Here is a 22500-nt window from a genome sequence, read left to right as displayed (position 1 = left end):
CTACCCTCCCCCTGCCTTAAGCATCTGTCTGGTCGCTCCCGGTGGCTGCCTGGTGGGATCTGGTTCCCTGGGCTCTGTTGGGATCCTCGGCGGGTGGGTCGCCCTGGGTCCCGGGCTGCTGGGTTCCGGGCCCGGCCGACTCGGGGAGAGCGGCTGCGGGCGGCCTGAGGGCTTGCCGTTGATATCTCCCGGGACTCTGCTGCTGGTTGTGACCCCGGGTGATCCTCTCGCCTCTCGGTGGGGGTTGGGGCTTCTCTGGTGACGGCCTCCCTGGGGTCTCCGCTCTGGGGTGACCTCTGGATCTCTGGGCTTGGAACTCCCTCCATCTTCCGCCGTTTTGGGGGCAGGTCTGTGGCCCTTCACACTCACTATTGGATGCTCCTATAGAGAAACCTTACACATACAAGCGCGTGACGCACACAGGTGCTCACATGGTGATTTCATAAGTATGACTTGGACATCTTCAGCACATGATCTAAGGTTGTGGTGGCCTAAATGCCTAGTAATAATTACTGTATGATTGTCAGCAAACATTTTACTTTTATATATCTTCATGTAGCTGATGCAGCAATGTTTTTGTCTTGTGTTTGTTTGTTTTTTCCCCCTCTCTTTCTGCAGGTCTAGAAGCGGATTCTGGTTCATTTATTGTTTATTCTATACGAAACCCCCTTCCCCTTTACCTCCATCTCTTCCTTCTCTCTCTTCTTTTCTTTCACTTTTGTCTCCGTGTCCGGTTCGAATCTTAAAACATCTAAAATATTTTTAATAAAGTTTTGGTATCAGGCGTGACGTCAGCAGAAGCTGTAACGCTCCACCTGAGAGAAAAACTGTAAGGCTAGTCGCCAGCATTCAGACATCAATTCTGATTGCTTCACAGCCGAACAGGACACGTAAAAAAAAAAAATAGTTTTGTCTTTGATATGAGTGTTGTTGTATATATATATATATATAGCAAAATACCAGGCTTAGCAACAGAGAAGTAAAAAGAAAAGGAAACATTTTAATAATACCGTAACATAATTGACAATGTAATTGTTTTGTCATGAGTGTTGCTGGCATATATATATATATATATATATATATATATATATATATATATATATATATATATATATATATATATATACACACACACATATATACTATGGGGTGCCAAACAGGCAAATAAATTGATTTTGTGAATATATAAAGTCAGCGTCGGAATTTATAAAGTCATTCCTGAATATATAAAGTCAAAGTCTATTGATTGAAACGACTCTGAACTGAACTAAGTTAACAAAAACGTATTCAGAAAAATAAATTAAAAAAACACTGTTCGGTTAATGTTTTAAAAATGTGCCCTGCCCAGGATTGGTTCCTGCCTTGTGCCCAGTGTTGGCTGGGATTGTCTCCAGCAGACCCCTGTGACCCTGTGGTCGGATTCCACGTGTTGGGAAATGGATGGATATTCCAGCGCTGACTTTATATATTCAAGATTTGTCTTTACAGATTCCAGCGCTGACTTTATATATTCCGACACTGACTAAATATATTTAAGTTTTGACTTTATATATTCCAGTGCTTATTTTATATATTCCGAAATATTCCAACGCCGTCTTTATATATTCAGGTTTTGACTTTATATATTTGGGAATGACTTTAGGCTATATATTCAAGTTTTGACTTTATATATCGCGAATGACTTTATATATACATGTTTTCACTTTATATAGTTAAATGTAGTCATCATTGCATAACCTTTTCTTTACCATAGAAATTTAAAGACTAAATTCAACTTCCATTCCTAACAAAGATATTTCTGGCGACTAAATAGAAGCTACTTATATCCAAATTCGAGCTATTGAGCTGTTGCCTGCCTACCTGAATAAATCACCCTCGCTTCGCTCTTACTTTTTTACCATTCATTTAATCATGGCTAGTGGCGGAAAAATTATAAAATGGAAGGAGGATTACACTGAGTGGCTTTACCAAAACAATTATTGATGGTGAATCGATTATTCATAAAGCTTCAACTGGTAATCTGTTTTTCTGTGTTAACCTCATATTTTTTCATACTTCTTCTCAAACCAAGGGGGTGCGAGGCTAAAATGAACTTTATTTATGGCCCCATCTTCACGAAATTTGATAGGCGGCTTCCCTGCGCTAACCGAAACCAATGTACGTACTTATTTCGGTGGTATGATGCCACTGTCGGCTGCCATATTGAACTTTTCAACAGTCTTTGTTACTTATGGGCCCATCTTCAAGAAATTTGGTATGCGGGTTCCCAACGCTAACTGAATCCTACTTACGTACATATATATGTCCATAGCCTGCAGCTCAGTCACCGTGTGAGCGGCGTTGGGTCCCCATCCCCATTGGCTGCCTGCCTATATAAGGCTGTCCGTCGCTCCAGTCTCTTCATTCCCTTCCTTGCTTCGCCGCGGGATTCACGTCTCCCTGCTATATATATATATATATATATACATATAAAATATATATATATACATATATACATATAAAATATATATATATATCTATATATATAGATATGAAAATATATTATATCTATAAATTATCTATGTGTGTATGTATGTTCATAGCATTCATAGTCTGAGACCCAATCTGATTGTATGGGTGGTTACCTACCAGGAAACGCATGAGGTTGGTCTGCCATTCGGCAAACATCTGCCACACCCTCTCAGTTGCGAGAGGCAGATAATAGAATGTTACATAGTTTACTGTCAAATTATGTAAAGAGTATACAAGACGTGTTTCGCTCATATTTTGGCTCATCAAGCGTACACACTCCACTGCACCCCTCACAAAGCTCCTTTACGCTATGCGCAGCCTGGATTATTGGGTAATTACATTCATAACCGTGTGGTTTGTTTATTTGACAGCCTGGATTATTGGAGTAATTACATTCATAACATTCATAGTCTAAGGTATGTGTATGTCATATATGTGTATATGTATATGTATGTATATATATATATATATATATATATATATATGTGTATATGTATATATGTATATGTATATGTATATATATATATATATATATATATATATATATATATATATATATATATGTGTATATATGTATATATATATATGTATATATATATATATATATATATGATTAGGTACTGTTCCAGAAAGCTATATTAAAGAAGGCCCTAATAATTTCTAGTGAAAATTCTTACCTTGTAGTAATCTGCATATATCATTAATTATGGAGTTTAGACTATGCATCTTTGAAATGGTGTGTCTATAATTTAAGATTCCAATGCACCAAGAACTAATCCTGCTGTATTTTTTTTTTTTTTTTTTTTGTTTTGTTATTGTGTATATATATATATATGTATATATATATATGTATATATGTATATATATGTATATATATATATATTATATGTATATATATATATATGTATATATATGTATGTATATATATATATATGTGTATATGTGTATATATATGATTAGGTACTGTTCCAGAAAGCTATATTAAAGAAGGCCCTAATAATTTCTAGTGAAAATTCTTACCTTGTAGTAATCTGCATATATCATTAATTATGGAGTTTAGACTATGCATCTTTGAAATGGTGTGTCTATAATTTAAGATTCCAATGCACCAAGAACTAATCCTGCTGTATTTTTTTTTTTTTTTTTTTTTTTTTTGAGTGCCAGAGAGCTACCTGGCTAGAAAGGTAGCCAGGTTAAATATATCAGCTTTTTTTTTTAAGTAAGTGAGCCTTTTGTAAATTGTAAATGTTCTGAAGTTTTCAACATATACTGGCCAGCTTGCTTCTGTCTTAAAGCAGTTCTCTTCTATAGAGGAACACCTTTTAATATGTTTTAGTATTGCACTTAATTACTTTGCAATACATTGAACCAGAGACAATAAAAGCTTATCACATTGGACACGTGTAACATTGAATCTCCTCTCTCTTCTTGCCTTTAAAGGGAAAAATATTCATTTACGTAAGGTTAATCTTGGGAGGAAACTCTAGAAAAGTATATGTGCCTTTGGTATGTTGTAACACAAGTTATTCTTCATTGTCTTCATAGTACACATTGTTAATTGCATTTAGTTTTTCTAGATAGTTAACCTAAAGAGTGAGATACCTTTTTATTTTTATTTGCAATCAAATATCAGAATATATTTATTTTTTAAAGAAGATGTAAATACTAAAAAGGGATTACTTAATTGTGTTATTTACCTGTATTAAGAAATGAGGTATGAATTTTGTTGTTTATGATGCAATACTTGACACCTACCTCCAGAGTGTGTCCCATAATTGAGCCTGCCCTTTTAGTTAGTTTGTTGATTTGGTGGACCTCTCTTGAAGTGATGTTACCTTCATTGAATATTGAACTGGCCATCTAAAAAGTTGTAGAAAATACCAATGTCAATACCCACATTAAAGGAACGCCTAAGAAAAAAGAGCCTGCTCTGCCATTTCAGATCTAGTTCCTTTGTATTATGAGACTAGTCCAGCATCTCACTGATGTGGACCTCCAAGTACATGTAGGAGTGCACCACCTCTACATCCACTCCTTGACTTGTGACTGAACATATGGGCTTTTTGCTACCACAAATCAATAACGAGATCCTTGGCAGATTTTAACTTAAGACTATTATTTTCTGCACCAAGAAATTAAGTTCTCACATAATTCCAATACTCATTCCCCTTTCATTTCATTCACCTTTTATATATACTCCATAACTGTAGAATTATATTGATAATTTCAGCAGGTGACATTGACTGGTGTTATATTTATTGTCTGAGGTGGAAGGAGTGAAGACTAAAGAGAAAAGTAGACAGGACTGTGGTGCTGCAGTGTTGCTGACATGCATATCAGAGACACAGTCATTGAGTCTCAGAAGCTGCAGTCTGCCCGACAGGGTTCATTATACAGGACACCTTAGGCCGGGTTTATACTTCACGCAGTGCATGCTCCAGTAGACGCTCCTGCTACGCAAGCATTTTACTGTTATACTTGCGTGTGTACTTTACGTTAATCTGGAGGAATCCACCAGGTGGCATTGCGAGATATCACGGTGAGAACCGGTTTGGCTTCGCTGTATTGTGAATTGACTGGAACACCCATTAAATTCCGATGACACCTTACTGCAATTTCCCTGACAGGATGTTTAATGATTAAATCCATCAATCCAGGGATATGTCCATTCCAGCAAGCACTGGGCACGAGGCAGAGACGGGGCATCAGCTCGTCACTAGGTGAATACAAGCACTCGCATCTAACAAGCACTAGTATCATTTTAGTGTCACCAAATCTGCATATCTATGGAAGGAAACCGGAGCTCACAGTGTAAACCCAGCAGGAAAATGTGTACATTCCAAACAAGGAACAACACCGACGTGACTCCCTGCGAGACTGCAGTGCTACCACTCCGCCACCGTGTCACCCCCATGTGTGTAATTATTAACAGTATTCATTATTTAAACAAAATTAATGATTTATCTGTAAAATGTAACATACATACTTTGATGCATTTCATCATGAAAGTGATATCAAGTATAAATCTAAGGATTGTAAATGTGCAGAGAGTTGGAATATCATACATTTAATGTGTTCTGTGGAGATCTATTGCTGTTTGCTACTACTGTCAGGTCAGAAGGAAGCCCCAGAAAAAAATGACGGCACAGAAGATGTAAAGCCTTTGAGAGACTACAAATGCATCTGTATGTCGGCATTTTGCTTCACCACATTGAACCATTCATCAAACAATGAAGCATGCACATCGATCCCGTAGGATCTGCATAGTGGCTTTCTGTCACATGTAGATTGTAAATAGAGACTCTGACGTCACGTTCTGACTTTTATCACACTGTGCCCCACACTTTTTGCTGGTACTGCAACTCGTGCACGTGTCACGTTAATTTCTGAGGACCTGCTCAGAGGACGCATCAAATGAATGCTGGGAACATATGGCAGCCATGTGTGCGCGTAAATGTTCTGAGCGTGAAGTATAAACGAGCCCTTAGGCTCATCCTCCTGCATATCTATGAACTTACCCCTTAACAAGGATGGCTGGATGGTATTGAAAGCACAGGAGAAATCAAAAAACATAATCCTCACAGTGCTATCAGCTTTGTCTAGGTGAGAAAAAGCCTTGTGGAGCAGGTAGATAATTGCATCGTCCACTCCAATCTTTGTCCAGTAGGTAAACTGCAGTGGGTCTAGGGCTGCCAACCGTTCTTATTTTCCCGGTCATGTCCTCATTTTTAACGCACAATGGAACGACCAGGAGGAATTTATAAAATTTTGAAAATGTCCGGAATATTGGCTCCTAAAATATGACAATCTCCATTTCCTTATCGTTGGTAAAAATTGAAAGCCATACACCAATCAGCATTTGCAGAAGTAGTGCATGCAGTTTTTTCCCCAGAATCTTCACTTCCATTCCAGTAGTAAACAACGCAGATATTGACGCGAATAGTTCATATCTTTTGAATTCCGCTTTATCTTCAATTATTTGTAATCCTATTTCACCATTACTAAATGAATTTATTCAAAATCGAAATAACAGTTTTACGTTTTCTATGCAAGATCTTATTTTCGATTTTTCTTTCAGCAGCTTGGTTAAGCAAGACATTTCATACTTCCAGGTACATTTATATATTTAAGAGGGTGTAAGTACTGCTTTGTAATATTTTAATGTAAAATATTATCACCCTTTGCTCCAAAATGGATTTATAATTGTAAATGAATGAGTCAACTATTAAAGTTTCAGTTAATTAAAAAAAAAAAACACAATTATTCTGTCATATAAATGCGATATCGTTTTAGTTATCAGCTGATCAAGTAATAAGTCACTTCAAGTAATTTAATAATATTTTCATAATTCTTTCATTTACATAAATTTAGGAATACCCATTATGCCAAAATAAAGTGCAAGTTCACAGACTCCTTGAACAACAGATATCTTTGTTTTTCAAAACGGCAGAACAGATTCAATTAAGGGGCAAATGCTCACAAGATTCAAATTCAGTAGCATGCTATTTAAAGATTTCCACTCATATTTATCCAAGAACCTCAGATTTACTCAAATTTGCTTTAGTGGAAAAATATAAAAGAATGTAGATAAATGCAAATTAATTAAAATGAAAAGAGTAAAATTATTTTTATTTTACTAGAACTGAATTTACCATGTGTGTCATTTTTGTACAGGTTTACGGCAGTTAAGCTATCCAAGTAAGAATGGAAGGAATGAAGTCTGTTAATTTTAGAGGCTTAATGTATTCAAAATATTTAATGGGTTATTAGTTTGCCAGTGACTGATTGTGGCCATCATACCATATTTATAGTGATAAACTGCTATTAAAGGTTTATATCATTTAAAAAAATAAATAAATAAAAAAATAAGACAGTATAAAGGTGTATTATGGCATCATAGGGAAAGGCATCATCAAAAGTCCTAAATTTTTCGACCCAAATATCCTCATTTCCAAAAAAGAGAATTGGCAGCCCTAGGTGGGTCCAGGTGTTCTACCACAAGAGGACTCCTATAGATTCAGGACCAGCCTCTCAAAGGTCATCATGATGTGAATCGTGTCACCAACAATGACATGAAATCCTTGATTATATATTATAAATTATAGCCTAAGGGGCATACTTGATTAATTTTTCCTTCTGTAAAAAGAAAATCAGAATAAAGAAAAGCAATGTTAACTTTTCCTCCCCAGTTCTCAGAGTGGTGCTCACATGTATATAATTCTGTTCTATAATCCAAAATGTGCAATCCAGTGTGTAGTTTCTAGAGATGAGTCTCTGACTCAGTTGTTAGACTGAGGTCTCTGTTTTAAAATATTTAACAACCTGGAACAGCAGCCCATACAAAGTTCTGTGATTTCAACTGCATATAGCTGCCCTTTTCATTTGCATTTCCATTCTTCTTTATATCCTCTAGAAATTACATGATTAGGTTGTTGAATTCTCTGTATTTTGTTAAGTCCCTGGAACTCTTGGGCTCTTAATATGTGTCACCAATGAGAATAAATGAACTCTGATGGCATTCCTCTTAGTTCCATCTTCTCAACTGGAGCTGCTGAATGTGAACTTGGGCTACTAGATTCAGAGTGCACAGTTCAGCTGTCTTAGCTAGCTGAACTAAATGGAAAATACATCCATCTCAAGTGACCAGTCGCGCATCTGACTACATTGCTGCAGGTTTTTCACAGTGGACCCTCTCCATTTCAGCCTTGCTACACTGGGTCATGCCACTTCTAATGCACTTCCACTCCGCACCTGAAAAGACAGCAAAACATGATTTGATTTCACTTTCTCCACATTTTATTCCCTGAGTTACTAGTCTGATTTACATGGGGAAGTTGACCCAGATAATAGTAAAACAAGTAAATATGGTTAAGCTAGGACTAAAAGACAAAAGAGGAAACGGAAATAAAATCTACTGTAAACTGTTTTCAGCAAATATCTAGATGGATTATGTATTTAAGCCACCTGATATTACAAGGTGTTTAAAAGTATTAATGGCTTTGTCAAAATACTATGAAAATCAAGTGCTGTATCTGGCTTTTGAGATTTGCATGTCACTCATCTGTTTTGACAAAAATTAAATTTTGTAATTGTTTGGATATTTAAGGTGTTGCACATTCCCCTTTTAAAATCAGAATCTTTATTATTTCGTTGAATTTTACATTAAGTACTGTCCATTTGTTTGTGAATTTTGGAGACACACACTTCCTGTCCTATTTTGCTTGATCTTTTTCTGTACTTTTTTGGGAATATTCAGAATTTTAATACTTTTGGTGAGGATTAATACAATATAAACTACACTATTTTTCCTAAAAACAATGCAACCACAGAAGCCAAAAGAATAACCAAGACTGAAAATAGTGACGTTTTACAGCCTGTTCCAAGCAGAGATGGAGAATGAGAATGCAGAACCAGGCCCAGAAATCACTGATGCTGTAACAGTGCAAGTGAACCAGTTACCATGCCATATATCTGGCAACGATAATGTGGTAGACCTAGACCAGTAGAGAGGACAGCCTGACACATTTTTTTGCATAGAATCCACTTATCCAGTAGTTTTGTACTTCTCCAACAAGTCAAAACTTCACACGTACAAGGACTATAGGCATGTTGCATTACAAAGGATATTTTGGGGTTGAATTATCGGATTAGTTGATGTGGAAGTTATTATAGTTAACGAAAACTAAGTTAAAAACTGAAACTATTATTAAAAAATCATTTTTTTAAACTGAAATAAAATAATTAACAAGACCGAAATGAAAAACTAAAACTAAACAAATCTATTAAAATAGCTGGAAAGAGTAACTGAAATAAGATGATAATTTACTAAAATATTTTTAGTTTTTGTTTTTGAATGAATATTCTTGCCATTAGTCTGTAAACTTTGTAACTTTTAACAGAGAGCTGCCCACATTTTCATCCAGTGGACGGTGGCCAGTGATGGAGGGTGGCATTTGTGGTGACAGAGCAAGCTGAATGCAGGCACGTAAAGTGTGTGAAATAGAAAGCTATTGATGTGCTGCCTTTCTTTGCTCTTGTTGTATATCAAGATGTAATTTAAAGAGCTGAAATCGGAATGTGAGGTCAACAAACCCTTTACCCTATGGACAGAAAAATCACGAGTGAGTAATGTTTTGGTTTATTTTTAGGTGACTGTTTTTTGTTGACAGTAATTCACCTGCTCCTTCACACAGGAGAAAACGTTTTTAGCTTCTCGTCCATGAAGTACAGAGAAAGTATAAAAATCATGAAAAAATTCGACCTCGAGATTTGGATGAATCTTGACGTTATAGACCTCCTTAAGTTTTGGAATTATCTGTGTGTGTGTGTGACAACACAACTAGATAGATGGATGAAGTTCGACATGTGGTTGTTAAAACAGAATTGTAGATCTGTGTTAACTTTTGGGCCAAATCCATTAACTGGAAGTGGTACCTGAACACACATACTTGTTGTTTTTGGGGTTTTTTTTTTAATTTATGCAGCCTCAGAGTCAGATTTCAAATTATTTACTTATTAATTATTTAATTATTTACTTTTATAATAATTGTTCAATATTAATTTAATTTGTTGTTGATGGTTCTTTAATACACTTAATATACAAATATAATCATTGTCTTGCAGTTTACTCCTCAAATATCCATCCCCATATCTGAGTATACGAGAAAGTCTGGGGGAGACCACTCCCAGTTTTTAAAATTTAAAATGGCACTGATCGAGAGATTGACTAGGTCATCATGAAAGATCACCATATTGTTACTGACCAATCACTTTTGCTTTAAAAACATCGTTTAACAATGAAGCGAAACAAACAAAAGTAGGTGGGTAAAGAGAGTCTGCTAAGTGATGAAAAACTAAACATACTAATGTGTTTTTGTATTGTATATTTATTAATTGATCTTTTTTAGTTCATATTCATAACTAAAAATGCCTGATATTGTGAAAATGATCCATTAGCAGAATTATATTTTAAAATATTTGTCCCCTGTTTTTTCTCTCTCTCTCTCTCTCAAAGTAGATAGTGGAAATATCATATTTTTTTGTTTTTGACATCAGACATATAAAACATATTGCATACCTGCTGGGGTAGTCTCCAGGTTTCCTGTGATCCTACTCTGGATAAACAGGTTTAGATAATGTATATATTGTTCTTAATTTCAGATGCTTCTCTGTCATTTTGTGCTCGTCAATACTCCTATTACCTGCTCTTACTCTGCTTATAAAAGATTTACCATTTTATACATTGGCTATTAAAGTCTCACCACTCCTAACTTTCATACTACATGCTTGTTTTTCTTTGTTTCCCCCAATACAGCTAGGTGGGATCTGCACACTAATTCAAGTCTAAGAGTCCTTTTGTTCCTAAGCCCCCATGATTTTCATAATCACACCTGTCCGAATCTTATTTTCTGATTTTTTTTTAATTTAATTTTATTTTTTATTTTTTCTATATCTTTTTCAGGCCTGCAGGTGGCAAAATTCTGTCTATAAATTGTATGTGCCTGAGATGGAATCAGAGATCAATATGGCTGGTAGAAAATAACAAAGCCCAGTATGGGATATTTTTGAATGAAATATCGAAGGCATTCATTGTAAGCACATTGCCGTTGGAGCAGGATATGTTGTATGCTATAGACATCTAGAGTAAAAAAATCCTCACACCTTAAAATTCACCTAAATTTAATTACAATTTGGCCCATTTTGGGCAATAAAAGAAGATAAAAAGTGCCAATAGTCAGCACAGATTTGTTCAGCACAAATTACATAGAAAATATTTTAAAAATGATAAAATTGTGTAAAGTTGTTAATATTCAGTATCTGGTTTTGATTCTGCTTGTTTTTATCAGACAGAAACAAAACCAGATAGTAAACCAAGTAGTGTAGTAAGTTTCTACTAACATAGATATAGATATAGATAGATAGATATATATAGATATATATAGATATATATATATAGATATAGATATATATATATATATATATATATATATATATATATATATATATATATATAGAGATAGATAGATATATAGATATATAGATATATATATAGATAGAGATAGATAGATATGCCAGCAACACTCATATCAATGACAAAACAATTACATTAACAATCATCTTACGTTATTTTAAAAATGTTTCCTTTTCTTTTCATAACTTCTTTAACACACTACTTCTCCGCTGCGAAGCGCGGGTATTCTGCTAGTAATATATAAAATCCAATGTCTGTCTGTCTGCTTTTCACGAAAGAACTACTTAACGGATTTAGATCGTTTTTTTCCTATAATTTGCTTGAACATTCCGGTTGTTTTTGCAACTTCTCTCATTCCAGCATGTATCATAGTTTGCTTGCAGTATAGATTTGTTTGTGCGACTCCGAGATCCACGCAACGGGCTGGTGGGAGGCGCCTTCCTCATTCCCTCGCCAATTAGCAAACGAACAAGAGAACAATTGATTTGAACTTTGTTTGATATTTAAAATAAAATGTTACTTGGGTGTTGATGAGTTTGAGTCTGGATATTCTCTTAAGTGTATGCCACATTGAAAAGACATCATGATTTTGTGTTAAAATGATCGTGATATGATTTTTTGGAAAGATCCCTTAATTTGACTAGTCAAGTATTCAAATTTATGTAGGATTCATTAATAATTTGGCGAGCTACTTGGATAGGGGTTGCGAGCTACCGATAGCTCTCGAGTGACGTGTTGGATACCCCAGGTCTATACAAAGCATGGTGTAATTCAGCTTAAAACAGCACTCCATAAACACTTATCTTAGGTTATAATCTGCCCAGGCCAAGACCCAAATTGTGAAAAGTTTTATCATGTTGTTTTTCATTTGTCCCAAGCTCATTCCATACTGGAAAAAATGTTTATAGGTTGGTTAGTACAAGAACCACAAATTTCTCCTGATCCATCTACCACAGCATTTGGGGTATTACCAGATATCATTTCTTGGGAAAAATCTGTTTCTTACAATATATTGTCCTAATCCACCCATTATAACAAGGTGGGAAAAGGAAGTGGTGTTCTTTGTAATGAGAAAAAAATAACATTTTCTATTTGAGTACTGTCCAAAACTTCTTTAGAATGTGGCAGAGTTTATTAAAATTGTCCATAAGTAAGCATGGTGGAGTCACTTTTTCCTCTACTCTGCCTTTTTGTCCTATCCACTGGAAGGGACACTTTTTGCCCAGCTGGAGCAGAGCAGCAAAAATGTGTGCCCCTCTCTGCTGCTAAAAAATGATCACTGGACAGCTAAAATTCTTCAAAACATCTTTTAAAAGTTTATGTAGTCTTTTCAGTTTTATGTCTGCTGTGACTGGAACAGAGCTGTAGAAATATGTGTCCTCTGCCGCCTTTGATTTTTGCCTCAAACTGTAGCAGCTATTGACAGTTGTATTCTCACAGTCAGTGGGCTATCAGACAGACCATTAAGGAATGGAAAGCTGCAGGAGTTTCTGCAGCAAGCTGAGCTAGAATCACTTGTTCGGCCTAAAAATGTGGTTCCTCAGGATAACACGCATATCTTAGACAAACTGAAAACTAGGAAAGTCAGTGAGCAATTGTCTGTGGCCACTACCTGCAAAACCATTCCCTTTTTGGGGTTTGTCGTTCTGTTGCCCCTCCAGTGTGCACCTGTTGTAATTTTCATTTGCAATAAAACAGGTGAAGTTGATTCACAATTGTTTATGCTTCTTGACTGGACAGATTGATATCCCTTAAGCTTAACTGACTTGAATTAGACTGTTATGATTAAATGTTCTCAATTTTTTGAGCAATGTGTATGTGTGTAATAAATATAAATAAAATGCTAGTTGACAGACCCATGCTCTCACTCACACACTCGTCAACGAAAACAGTAGGTAAATGGCTGAATCTTGGCAGGATGGTATATCTGAATATCTCCCAAGAAAGGACATTTCGATATATCAGTACTTGGGGGTAAATACATTTTATTAAAATTTGGTGGCGTTACTGAAAAAGAATATTAGCTGACCAGTGTGTTTATTTTTTTATTTCTTTTTTTTGTTTTGTGTGTTTTCCCCTCTCTTCTCAATGTTTATTACTATTATGCCAACTTATGAGGTTTTTGCTGTACTGAGAGCATGTTTTATACAAATGAAGGATACACACGAAATAACTGATGGTCCACACGAATAGCACCAGTAACTAATGGGGTGGGTGGATGACTGAAGATGGGGTGGTATCCTAGACAGGATCAAAGAAAGGTGATCACTTAGTGAAATGGATAAAAGAAAGTTTGGCAAAATTCAATGAAGATGCAGAGTTCAATTGTTACCAAGTGCTGTTTGCTGTTGACAAACCTTGATCGCAGTGCTGCCAACCCCAAGGGAGAAATGTCAGTCCCACTGTAGATGGTGATGCTTGAATTTCTAACGAGAAGGTTCTCAGTTCCCCTCGTTCTTCATGTGAATACATCAGTGTAATACATAGGGTGTTACCACTTATGTACCCCGATTTAGTTTCTACTTTTAAACCACAGATAGGTGAAGTGAATAACATTGATTATCTTGTTACAATGGCACCTTGCTTTTAGTTCAATGTATTGCAATACAGTTTAGTGTAAGTGTATTATTTTTACTAAAACATCTGATTTAAGATGACAGCAAGCTGGCCAGTAAACAGTCACAACTTCAGAACATTTACAGTTCACAAAAGGCTCACATATCTAAAAAAACTGATGTATTTAACCTGTGCACCAAATTAACTTTCTAGCCAGGCACCCAAAGAAGAAACTGCAGGATTTGTTCTAGGTACATTATAGTGTTAAACTTACAGACGTGCCAGTACAAGGATGGATAGTCCAAATGCTACAATTAATGATACAGTGGTGTGAAAAACTATTTGCCCCCTTCCTGATTTCTTATTCTTTTGCATGTTTGTCACACAAAATGTTTCTGATCATCAAACACATTTAACCATTAGTCAAATATAACACAAGTAAACACAAAATGCAGTTTTTAAATGATGGTTTTATTATTTAGGGAGAAAAAATCCAAACCTACATGGCCCTGTGTGAAAAGTAATTGCCCCTTGTTAAAAATAACCTAACTGTGGTGTATCACACCTGAGTTCAATTTCCGTAGCCACCCCCAGGCCTGATTACTGCCACACCTGTTTCAATCAAGAAATCACTTAAATAGGAGCTGCCTGACACAGAGAAGTAGACCAAAAGCACCTCAAAAGCAAGACATCATGCCAAGATCCAAAGAAATTCAGGAACAAATGAGAACAGAAGTAATTGAGATCTATCAGTCTGGTAAAGGTTATAAAGCCATTTCTAAAGCTTTGGGACTCCAGCGAACCACAGTGAGAGCCATTATCCACAAATGGCAAAAACATGGAACAGTGGTGAACTTTCCCAGGAGTGGCCGGCCGTCCAAAATTACCCCAAGAGCGCAGAGACGACTCATCCGAGAGGTCACAAAAGACCCCAGGACAACGTCTAAAGAACTGCAGGCCTCACTTGCCTCAATTAAGGTCAGTGTTCACGACTCCACCATAAGAAAGAGACTGGGCAAAACGGCCTGCATGGCAGATTTCCAAGATGCAAACCACTGTTAAGCAAAAGAACATTAGGGCTCATCTCAATTTTGCTAAGAAACATCTCAATGATTGCCAAGACTTTTGGGAAAATACCTTGTGGACTGATGAGACAAAAGTTGAACTTTTGGAATGCAAATGTCCGTTACATCTGGCGTAAAAGAAATACAGCATTTCAAAAAGAACATCATACCAACAGTAAAATATGGTGGTGGTAGTGTGATGGTCTGGGGTTGTTTTGCTGCTTCAGGACCTGGAAGGCTTGCTGTGATAGATGGAACCATGAATTCTACTGTCTACCAAAAACTCCTGAAGGAGAATGTCCGCCATCTGTTCGTCAACTCAAGCTGAAGCGATCTTGGGTGCTGCAACAGGACAATGACCCAAAACACACCAGCAAATCCACCTCTGAATGGCTGAAGAAAAACAAAATGAAGACTTTGGAGTGGCCTAGTCAAAGTCCTGACCTGAATTCAATTGAGATGCTATGGCATGACCTTAAAAAGGCGGTTCATGCTAGAAAACCCTCAAATAAAGCTGAATTACAACAATTCTGCAAAGATGAGTGGGCCAAAATTCCTCTAGAGCGCTGTAAAAGACTCATTGCAAGTTATCGCAAACGCTTGATTGCAGTTATTGCTGCTAAGGGTGGCCCAACCAGTTATTAGGTTCAGGGGCAATTACTTTTTCACACAGGGCCATGTAGGTTTGGATTTTTTTTTTCTCCCTAAATAATAAAAACCATCATTTCAAAAACTGCATTTTGTGTTTACTTGTGTTATATTTGACTAATGGTTGAATGTGTTTGATGATCAGAAACATTTTGTGTGACAGACATGCAAAAGAGTAAGAAATCAGGAAGGGGGCAAATAGTTTTTCACACCACTGTATATGCAGATGACTACAAGGTGTAAGTATCCCCACTAGAAATTATTAGGGCCTTCTTTAATACAATTACAGTGGTACCTCAGTATACGTCCTTAATCCGTTCCAGGTCCTTGGACTTATACCAAACAGGACATATACCAAACTAATTATTCCCATAAGAAATAATGGGAAAATGATTAATCCGTTCCCATGAAAAAAAATCCTATTGTTATTGGCATATTATATATTGATGGGGTTGTATAAAATAATTTAAACACTGAAATACATAAATACAAAAGCAATTAGATGAAATAAATGAAAATTTAACCTCGCTTTACTCTTTAATAACGTCTTTGTTTTTCACAATTGTAGATACCGTCGTTCTCGGCAAATGGTATGCAACAGCCATGTCCTGGATACGCGTGCCACCTTCATACTTTTCAACAATCAATTCAAATTTACGTGAAAAAACACAAAATCACATTATGACGATGCGGGTTTGCTGTATGCTCCCATTTGTTGTCGTGGAGCCCTTGAACCCTACACCGTCGGTAATGTGCCTCACTGCTAAGCTCGTCGGTAACAACAAAGCAAGGGGATGGTGAAAAAGTGCAAAGTGCTTTTATTAAAACAATCAACAAAACAAGGTGTTCAAATTAAAGTGCAGTCTCCAAAGTTCCAATAAATAATCCATAAAATCAGAAGTGAAATGTGGAGGTTAAAAACAATAGAAAAAAGTCTTCTTAAAAACAAGGCTAAAATAGAGCAGGAAGCATTCTTTAAATAAAAAAAAAAAGAAGAAGCAGCCTAGTGCCTTTTTACTTGGCGGCCCCCCTGCTTCCCAACACGAGAGTCGCCCTAATTGCAGCTGACCTTCATTCTGCCTACTTCTGCTACTTCATGCGCTCTCTCTCTCTCTCTCTCTCTCGCAACCTCCCGTCCATTCTCTTTTTTTCCTCCCCTTCTAGCTGACTCCCGCTTCTATTTATCATGATAAGCAGCCCCAGGAACAATCACGAATGCGGATGGTCTCTCACTTGTGCACTTGGGTGAGAAGCGCCCACATCGCGAATCACCCTGAGAACCTTCAGCCACATAACCACCACGCCCCCTCACCAAGCCGCGAGCGCGGTGATTATTTATTTTAAAGCTGGCCTTTGACAGGAGCTGTGGACCCACTATACCACACACGTGAAAATTGACAGAGAGTTATAGCGCGGGTTGTTCACTGAATGCTAGCAACTGACGCGAGTCGTATTCCAAACAAAGGTCGTATACCAAGCAAAATTTTTCGTGTCCAAGCAGGACATATACCAAGTTGGACTTATTCCAAAGCAGACGTATACCGAGGTTCCACTGTATTTGTGTCTTTCTGGAACATTACAAAGTAAAAATTTCATGCTAGCCCCTACAACTCTGTACACTTATGTATTTATGGGACCTTACCTCTCCATGTAGGGTTAGGTTCAATTTAGTCCTCTTTTTTTCGTCTTTGCCTCAAACCAGAAAATCTCTATTTTAAGTTTAAAAGGATAATTAAACAACAGCCAACTCAAAAAAGGTACCTAAACCAACACTAAGTTAGGTGTACTGCAACATATTGTAGAATGAGCCAAACATGACGGGGAAATAAATTCAGTTTTCTATACATAATGTAAAAGTACTTTTGATCAGCCACAGCATTAAAGCCACTGACACGTACGTGAAGTGAATAACATTGATTATCTCATTACAATGGTGCATGTCAAAGGATGGGATATGTTAGATTAGATAAACTTTATTAATGCCATAGGGAAATTCAGAAATAAGCACCTCTCAAGGGGTGGGATTTATTAGGCAGCAGGTGAGCAGTTAGTTCTTAAAAGTGATATGTTGGAAGCAGGAAAAATGAGCAAGTATAAGGATAGCTAGATGACTGGGTCACAGCATGTCCAAAATAGTAGGTGTGTGGCTAGTTCCCAGTAGACAGTGATTATTGCCTACAAAATGTGTCAAAGGGAGGACAATCACTGCACTGGTGAGTGTGTGGTGAATGAAGAACTAGGCTGTCTGATCTGATCCTACAGAACAGCTACTGTAGCACAAGCTGCTGAAAAACTTAATGCTGGCCATGGCAGAAGGGGGTCAAAATATACAGTGTTTGCTGGGTATGGGGCGACATAGCTGCAGACTGAGCAATGTGTCTTTGCTAACCCATATCCACTGTCAAAAACGTCTACAATAGGCACATGACCATGGAGCAATGGAAGAAGTTGTTCTGGTCTGATGAATCTGTTAGGTTTGGTAAAAGTAATATAAGCATTGAAATTAATACATTTTTTTTAGGTACTGTTTACTGCTGCTTTGTCACCATCAGAAGATGAAAAGATGAAATAGTACAGCGAAACAAACCTCTCATAAGATCATGTGACCCATAGGATGAAAAGACCAGAAGCCATAACTAAATGTGAAAAATAAGAAGTCAACCTCTGCAAAAGCTGCCATGTTATACAAATTTAGATGTGCATATGTTCATCACAATAAACTGGAAAAATACTAATGATTTGGCTACCTAGGAACAAGATAGCAGCAGCATACAAATGAAAACATTTCTTTGGATCTTTCTAGCATTGCCTGTTTCAACATTCACTGCCAGATTAAAGGCACTGCACTAATTGTTTTGAAAGTGGTTTATTATATATATATATTTTTTTCATCTGTTGGGGTTAGTGAAGGAAAAATCAGCAAGATGATTGACCTAAGTTATTTAACAGAAGAGGAACAGGAAATGATAATGAAGGTGTTGAAGAGAGATTCAAACTTGAAGAAGGCAGAAGAAGATAGAGTGCAGTAAGTTAAACCTAAGCTTTTTAATTTTCTGAATGGTATTAGTGAAAGGCAGTTATGTAGCTTAACGTAAAAAAGGTTCAAGAATGTGTATAGAAAAATGAAATATTAGTTAATTAGGTATAAGATAAATGTACATACTGTATGGTGCCATGCACAAGAAATGATTATATACTCTAGGTCTGGTTTACCAAATGCTTTTAATGAACAATGAGAAAAAACAATTCACTTGATATTATAATAAAAGCTCACATGTAACAATCACATGAAATGAATTAGAATGTAACAAATTTGTTTTTTCCTTTATACTGATTAATTTCAGTTTTATACTTTTTGTTACATGATATAGTCCTTTGAATGTTTTTGGAGCATAGACACAGTGCAGTATATGTTATAATCCACATTTTTTTATGTTTGATAAAAAATAATAAAAATGTGGAATATATAGTACAATGTAGTTTAGTCGTGTTTCTTCAGTTAATACATTTTAAATGGAGAATATAGGTAGGAAAGTATAAGTCTGTATTTGCCTGCATGGTGTCTTGTTCAAAGTACCTCAGAAAGTTTGTTTTTTCTCATCTTTTAACAATTTTAACAACAACAAGCTTTTACCAATGGTTCCATTGATCTAAGGTAGTAATTTGGTACAGCTGCTGTTGTTGTTGATGTTATCTCACAGTGCTTAGATTCTAAGCCAAAGTGTTTTCTGTGAGGAGTTTGTATACACTTCTAGTGTTGAGCATCCTCATAGTATTCTAGTTGAAGACATGCACTTAACTAATCTAGTATCTCTAAAATGATATACTGTGGGCAAGCATGAGCATGTTTATGTAAATGTACTCTTCAAGTGGCTATTGCTCCTTCAGTAGGCAGGCCCATGCAATCCTATCCTGAATTAAATATGTTCAGTAATGAATGAATGGTGGACTGTGTAATAAATTTGTTGACATTCTCTATAGCAAAATATACGATCATCCTAGTTCAGTGTGTAATCAAAGGTAGAGAACACTAACAGGCTGAAAGGAATTGTGTGTGCCTAAGCTATATCTACCTTTCTGGGTTTGCCCATTTGAAATGAAGGCGTTTTTCTTTGAAAATTGAATAAATCTAGTCCCTCAAAATAACTCTCCTAAACCATTAGAATGAAACAGATTAAATGTGCCCTTTTTTCTGAAATGTGCAGTAACCTTTTTCACATGACTTGATATCCTTTTATAAACATTGAGGTCAGCATGCTAGGGATTCTTTCATCTATCCATGGATTCTATCAGTTAACACTTATTGCTTTAGAATTTCAATGCTTCCTTGTTCCTGGTGTGGGAGGGAATGCTGGCCATTGTGGAAGCCTCTTGTAGCTCCAGTGAAGTATATAAATTAACCATACGTCAATAAACCAATAATTTCAACTGTCTACAAAAAGTATCGTATATTTTAAGTATACACTAAGTTTGAGCTATTTAGAACATATTATTTCTTACTGTACATCCACAAAAATTGTTAAAAATTAACAAAAGCTCAAGAGAACGTTTAAATTAATATTAAATACGGAGCTTTAAAATTATACTTATTCATTTTTATAATGATTCTTTTTTTATGTAACAATACAAGATGGTAAGTCATTGACTAACCTGCTTGGAGCTGAACAGGGTTGCGGGAGCCTATCCCAGCTAGCATAGGCCACGAGGCAGGACCAAATTCTGGACAGTGTACCAGTCCGCACACACAGTCCCCAAACACACACTAGGGCCAATTTAGTATCACTGATCCACTTAACCCGCATGTCTTTGGCTTATGGAAGAAAACCAGAGCACCTGGAGGAAACCCATGCAGACACCGGGAGAACATGCAAACTCCTTGCAGGGAGGACCCTAGACACAAACTCTGGTCTTCGTGCTGCAAGGCAGCAGCACTGCCGCTGCATCACCATGCTGCCTGTAACAATAAAATTTTGATACAAACATGTACAGTGGAACCTCGGTTCACGACCATAATTCGTTCCAAACCTCTGGTCGTGAACCAAATCAATTTCCCCCATAGGATTGTATGTAAATACAATTAATCCGTTCCAGACCATACGAACTGTATGTAAATATATTTTTTTTAAAGATTAAGCACAAATATAGCTAATTCCACCATAGAATGCACAGTGTAATAGTAAACCTATGTAAAAACCTTGAGTAACACTGACACAAAACACCTAGGCTCCCTGCTCAGTGGCACACGCAGACTCGCGCTCTCTCTCTCTCTCTCTCTCTCTCTCTCTCTCTCTCTCTCAGCAGCACGCAAGCCCTCTCTCTCTCTCTCTCTCTCTCTCTCTCAGCTGCTTGAAAGCACGAGGGTTCTCAAATTGGTCAATTAATAAACTGGTAAACAGTTTTTCCACCTCTTCCAGCACTTGAGGTCTCTACCTGGTTAACGCTGTAACTCCTTTTGCAACATCAGCTGCTTTAATAGATTCTTTCTGCTTTAGAATAGTCAAAATGGTAGGTTTTGACTTCTTGTACGCGGCGGCAAGATCAGTAACACGAATGCCACGCTCAATACTTTTCAATAATTTCTTTCTTTACTTCGATTTCAATTTTCTGCAAAACTTACTTCTCACCACTCTTCACTTGCTTAGAAGCCATGGCTAACTGCAAAAGCACACGAAATACTGTAGAGCACAGAGATCACAGATAAATCAAGCACGTCTGACTGAGAACAATAAACAGGGAGCGGCTCAACATGTGCTTAAATACAGTACAGGTAATCGGCGTGTACGAACCGGAAGGGAAATGAAATGGAGCACAAAGAGTTCACAGAGAAAGCATGCACGCTCGTCTGACCGAGAACAATGCAATACATGTGGAAATCATCAGCGCGCACAAACCGAAAGGGAAACTGGCACTGTATACCGAGTGTGTGGTCGTGAACCGAGGCATAAGTTTGGCGAAATTTTTGGTCGTAATCCGAGTTGTACATGTACCGAGACGTTCGTGAACCGAGGTTCCACTGTATACAATAGTGACAAAAAATAAAATATTTCCACACTTAGTGTTTAATATACTTTTGTGTAGAAAAGTAAAATCAAAGCATAGATGACATACTGATTAACCACTATTAAGAAATTGTAAAATTACAATACTTCTGTCTGGACAATTTATGTATTATTTTTAGTCACTTTAACAGACACGTGGGCCTAGTGCATATACAGTATGTTTATATATGCATTTTGTGTGCTTTTTTTTTGTATATGCTTTTTTTAGGTATGCTCTTTACATATTTTCTGCACCTTATTAAAGTTTCTAGGACAACACTTGTTAGCCTGGATTTTTGTATCAAGTAACACAGTCTCAGTGGGGTTAGAGATTGAGCAGCTTTCACTAGCCTACTTAGGGACAGTAATTTTCTTACACATTAGTAAATGTAAAAAATATATATACATTTGTGAGTAACCGTAAACTGCTGCTGGATTATTTGAATTTCCCCTTGGGATTAATAAAGTATCTATCTATCTGTTGTGGTGGATTGCCGGCATTTTACTCCGGTCCTCACCCCTGGCCGCTAGGGGGAGCTCTCCCGAGAGCATATACGTGCCCGAATTCCAGCAGGGCCTCATGGACTATGTAGTTTTTATACACAGCCCTGCTGGATACCTTGGGGGCCACTGGGAGTCGCTGTCGGGAGGCCAATGGACTCATTTGGGCACCATGACCCGGAAGTTCGTCACAGGAAGAGCGACGGGCTTC

At 36.9% G+C, this 22500-nt stretch overlaps 1 protein-coding gene across 7 annotated transcripts in view; it reads left to right on the top strand.

Moving 5' to 3' along the window:
- Nucleotides 1–22500, top strand: part of sytl2a (synaptotagmin-like 2a) — a 149240-nt gene that overhangs the window by 46527 nt on the left and 80213 nt on the right. For all 7 annotated transcript variants that reach the window (XM_039744393.1, XM_039744391.1, XM_039744392.1 and 4 more), the window contains exon 2: nucleotides 18272–18775. In XM_039744393.1, coding sequence (XP_039600327.1) covers nucleotides 18675–18775 — 101 coding nt within the window. In that variant the 5' untranslated portion in view covers nucleotides 18272–18674. The remainder of the gene's footprint in view (nucleotides 1–18271; nucleotides 18776–22500) is intronic.

The sequence above is a fragment of the Polypterus senegalus genome, chromosome 2, assembly GCF_016835505.1.
Source record: "Polypterus senegalus isolate Bchr_013 chromosome 2, ASM1683550v1, whole genome shotgun sequence".
In the NCBI taxonomy this organism is placed as follows: Eukaryota; Metazoa; Chordata; class Cladistia; order Polypteriformes; family Polypteridae; genus Polypterus; species Polypterus senegalus.
The sequence above is the reverse complement of the archived record's forward strand: the minus strand, read 5'-3'. Positions and strand labels throughout refer to the sequence as shown.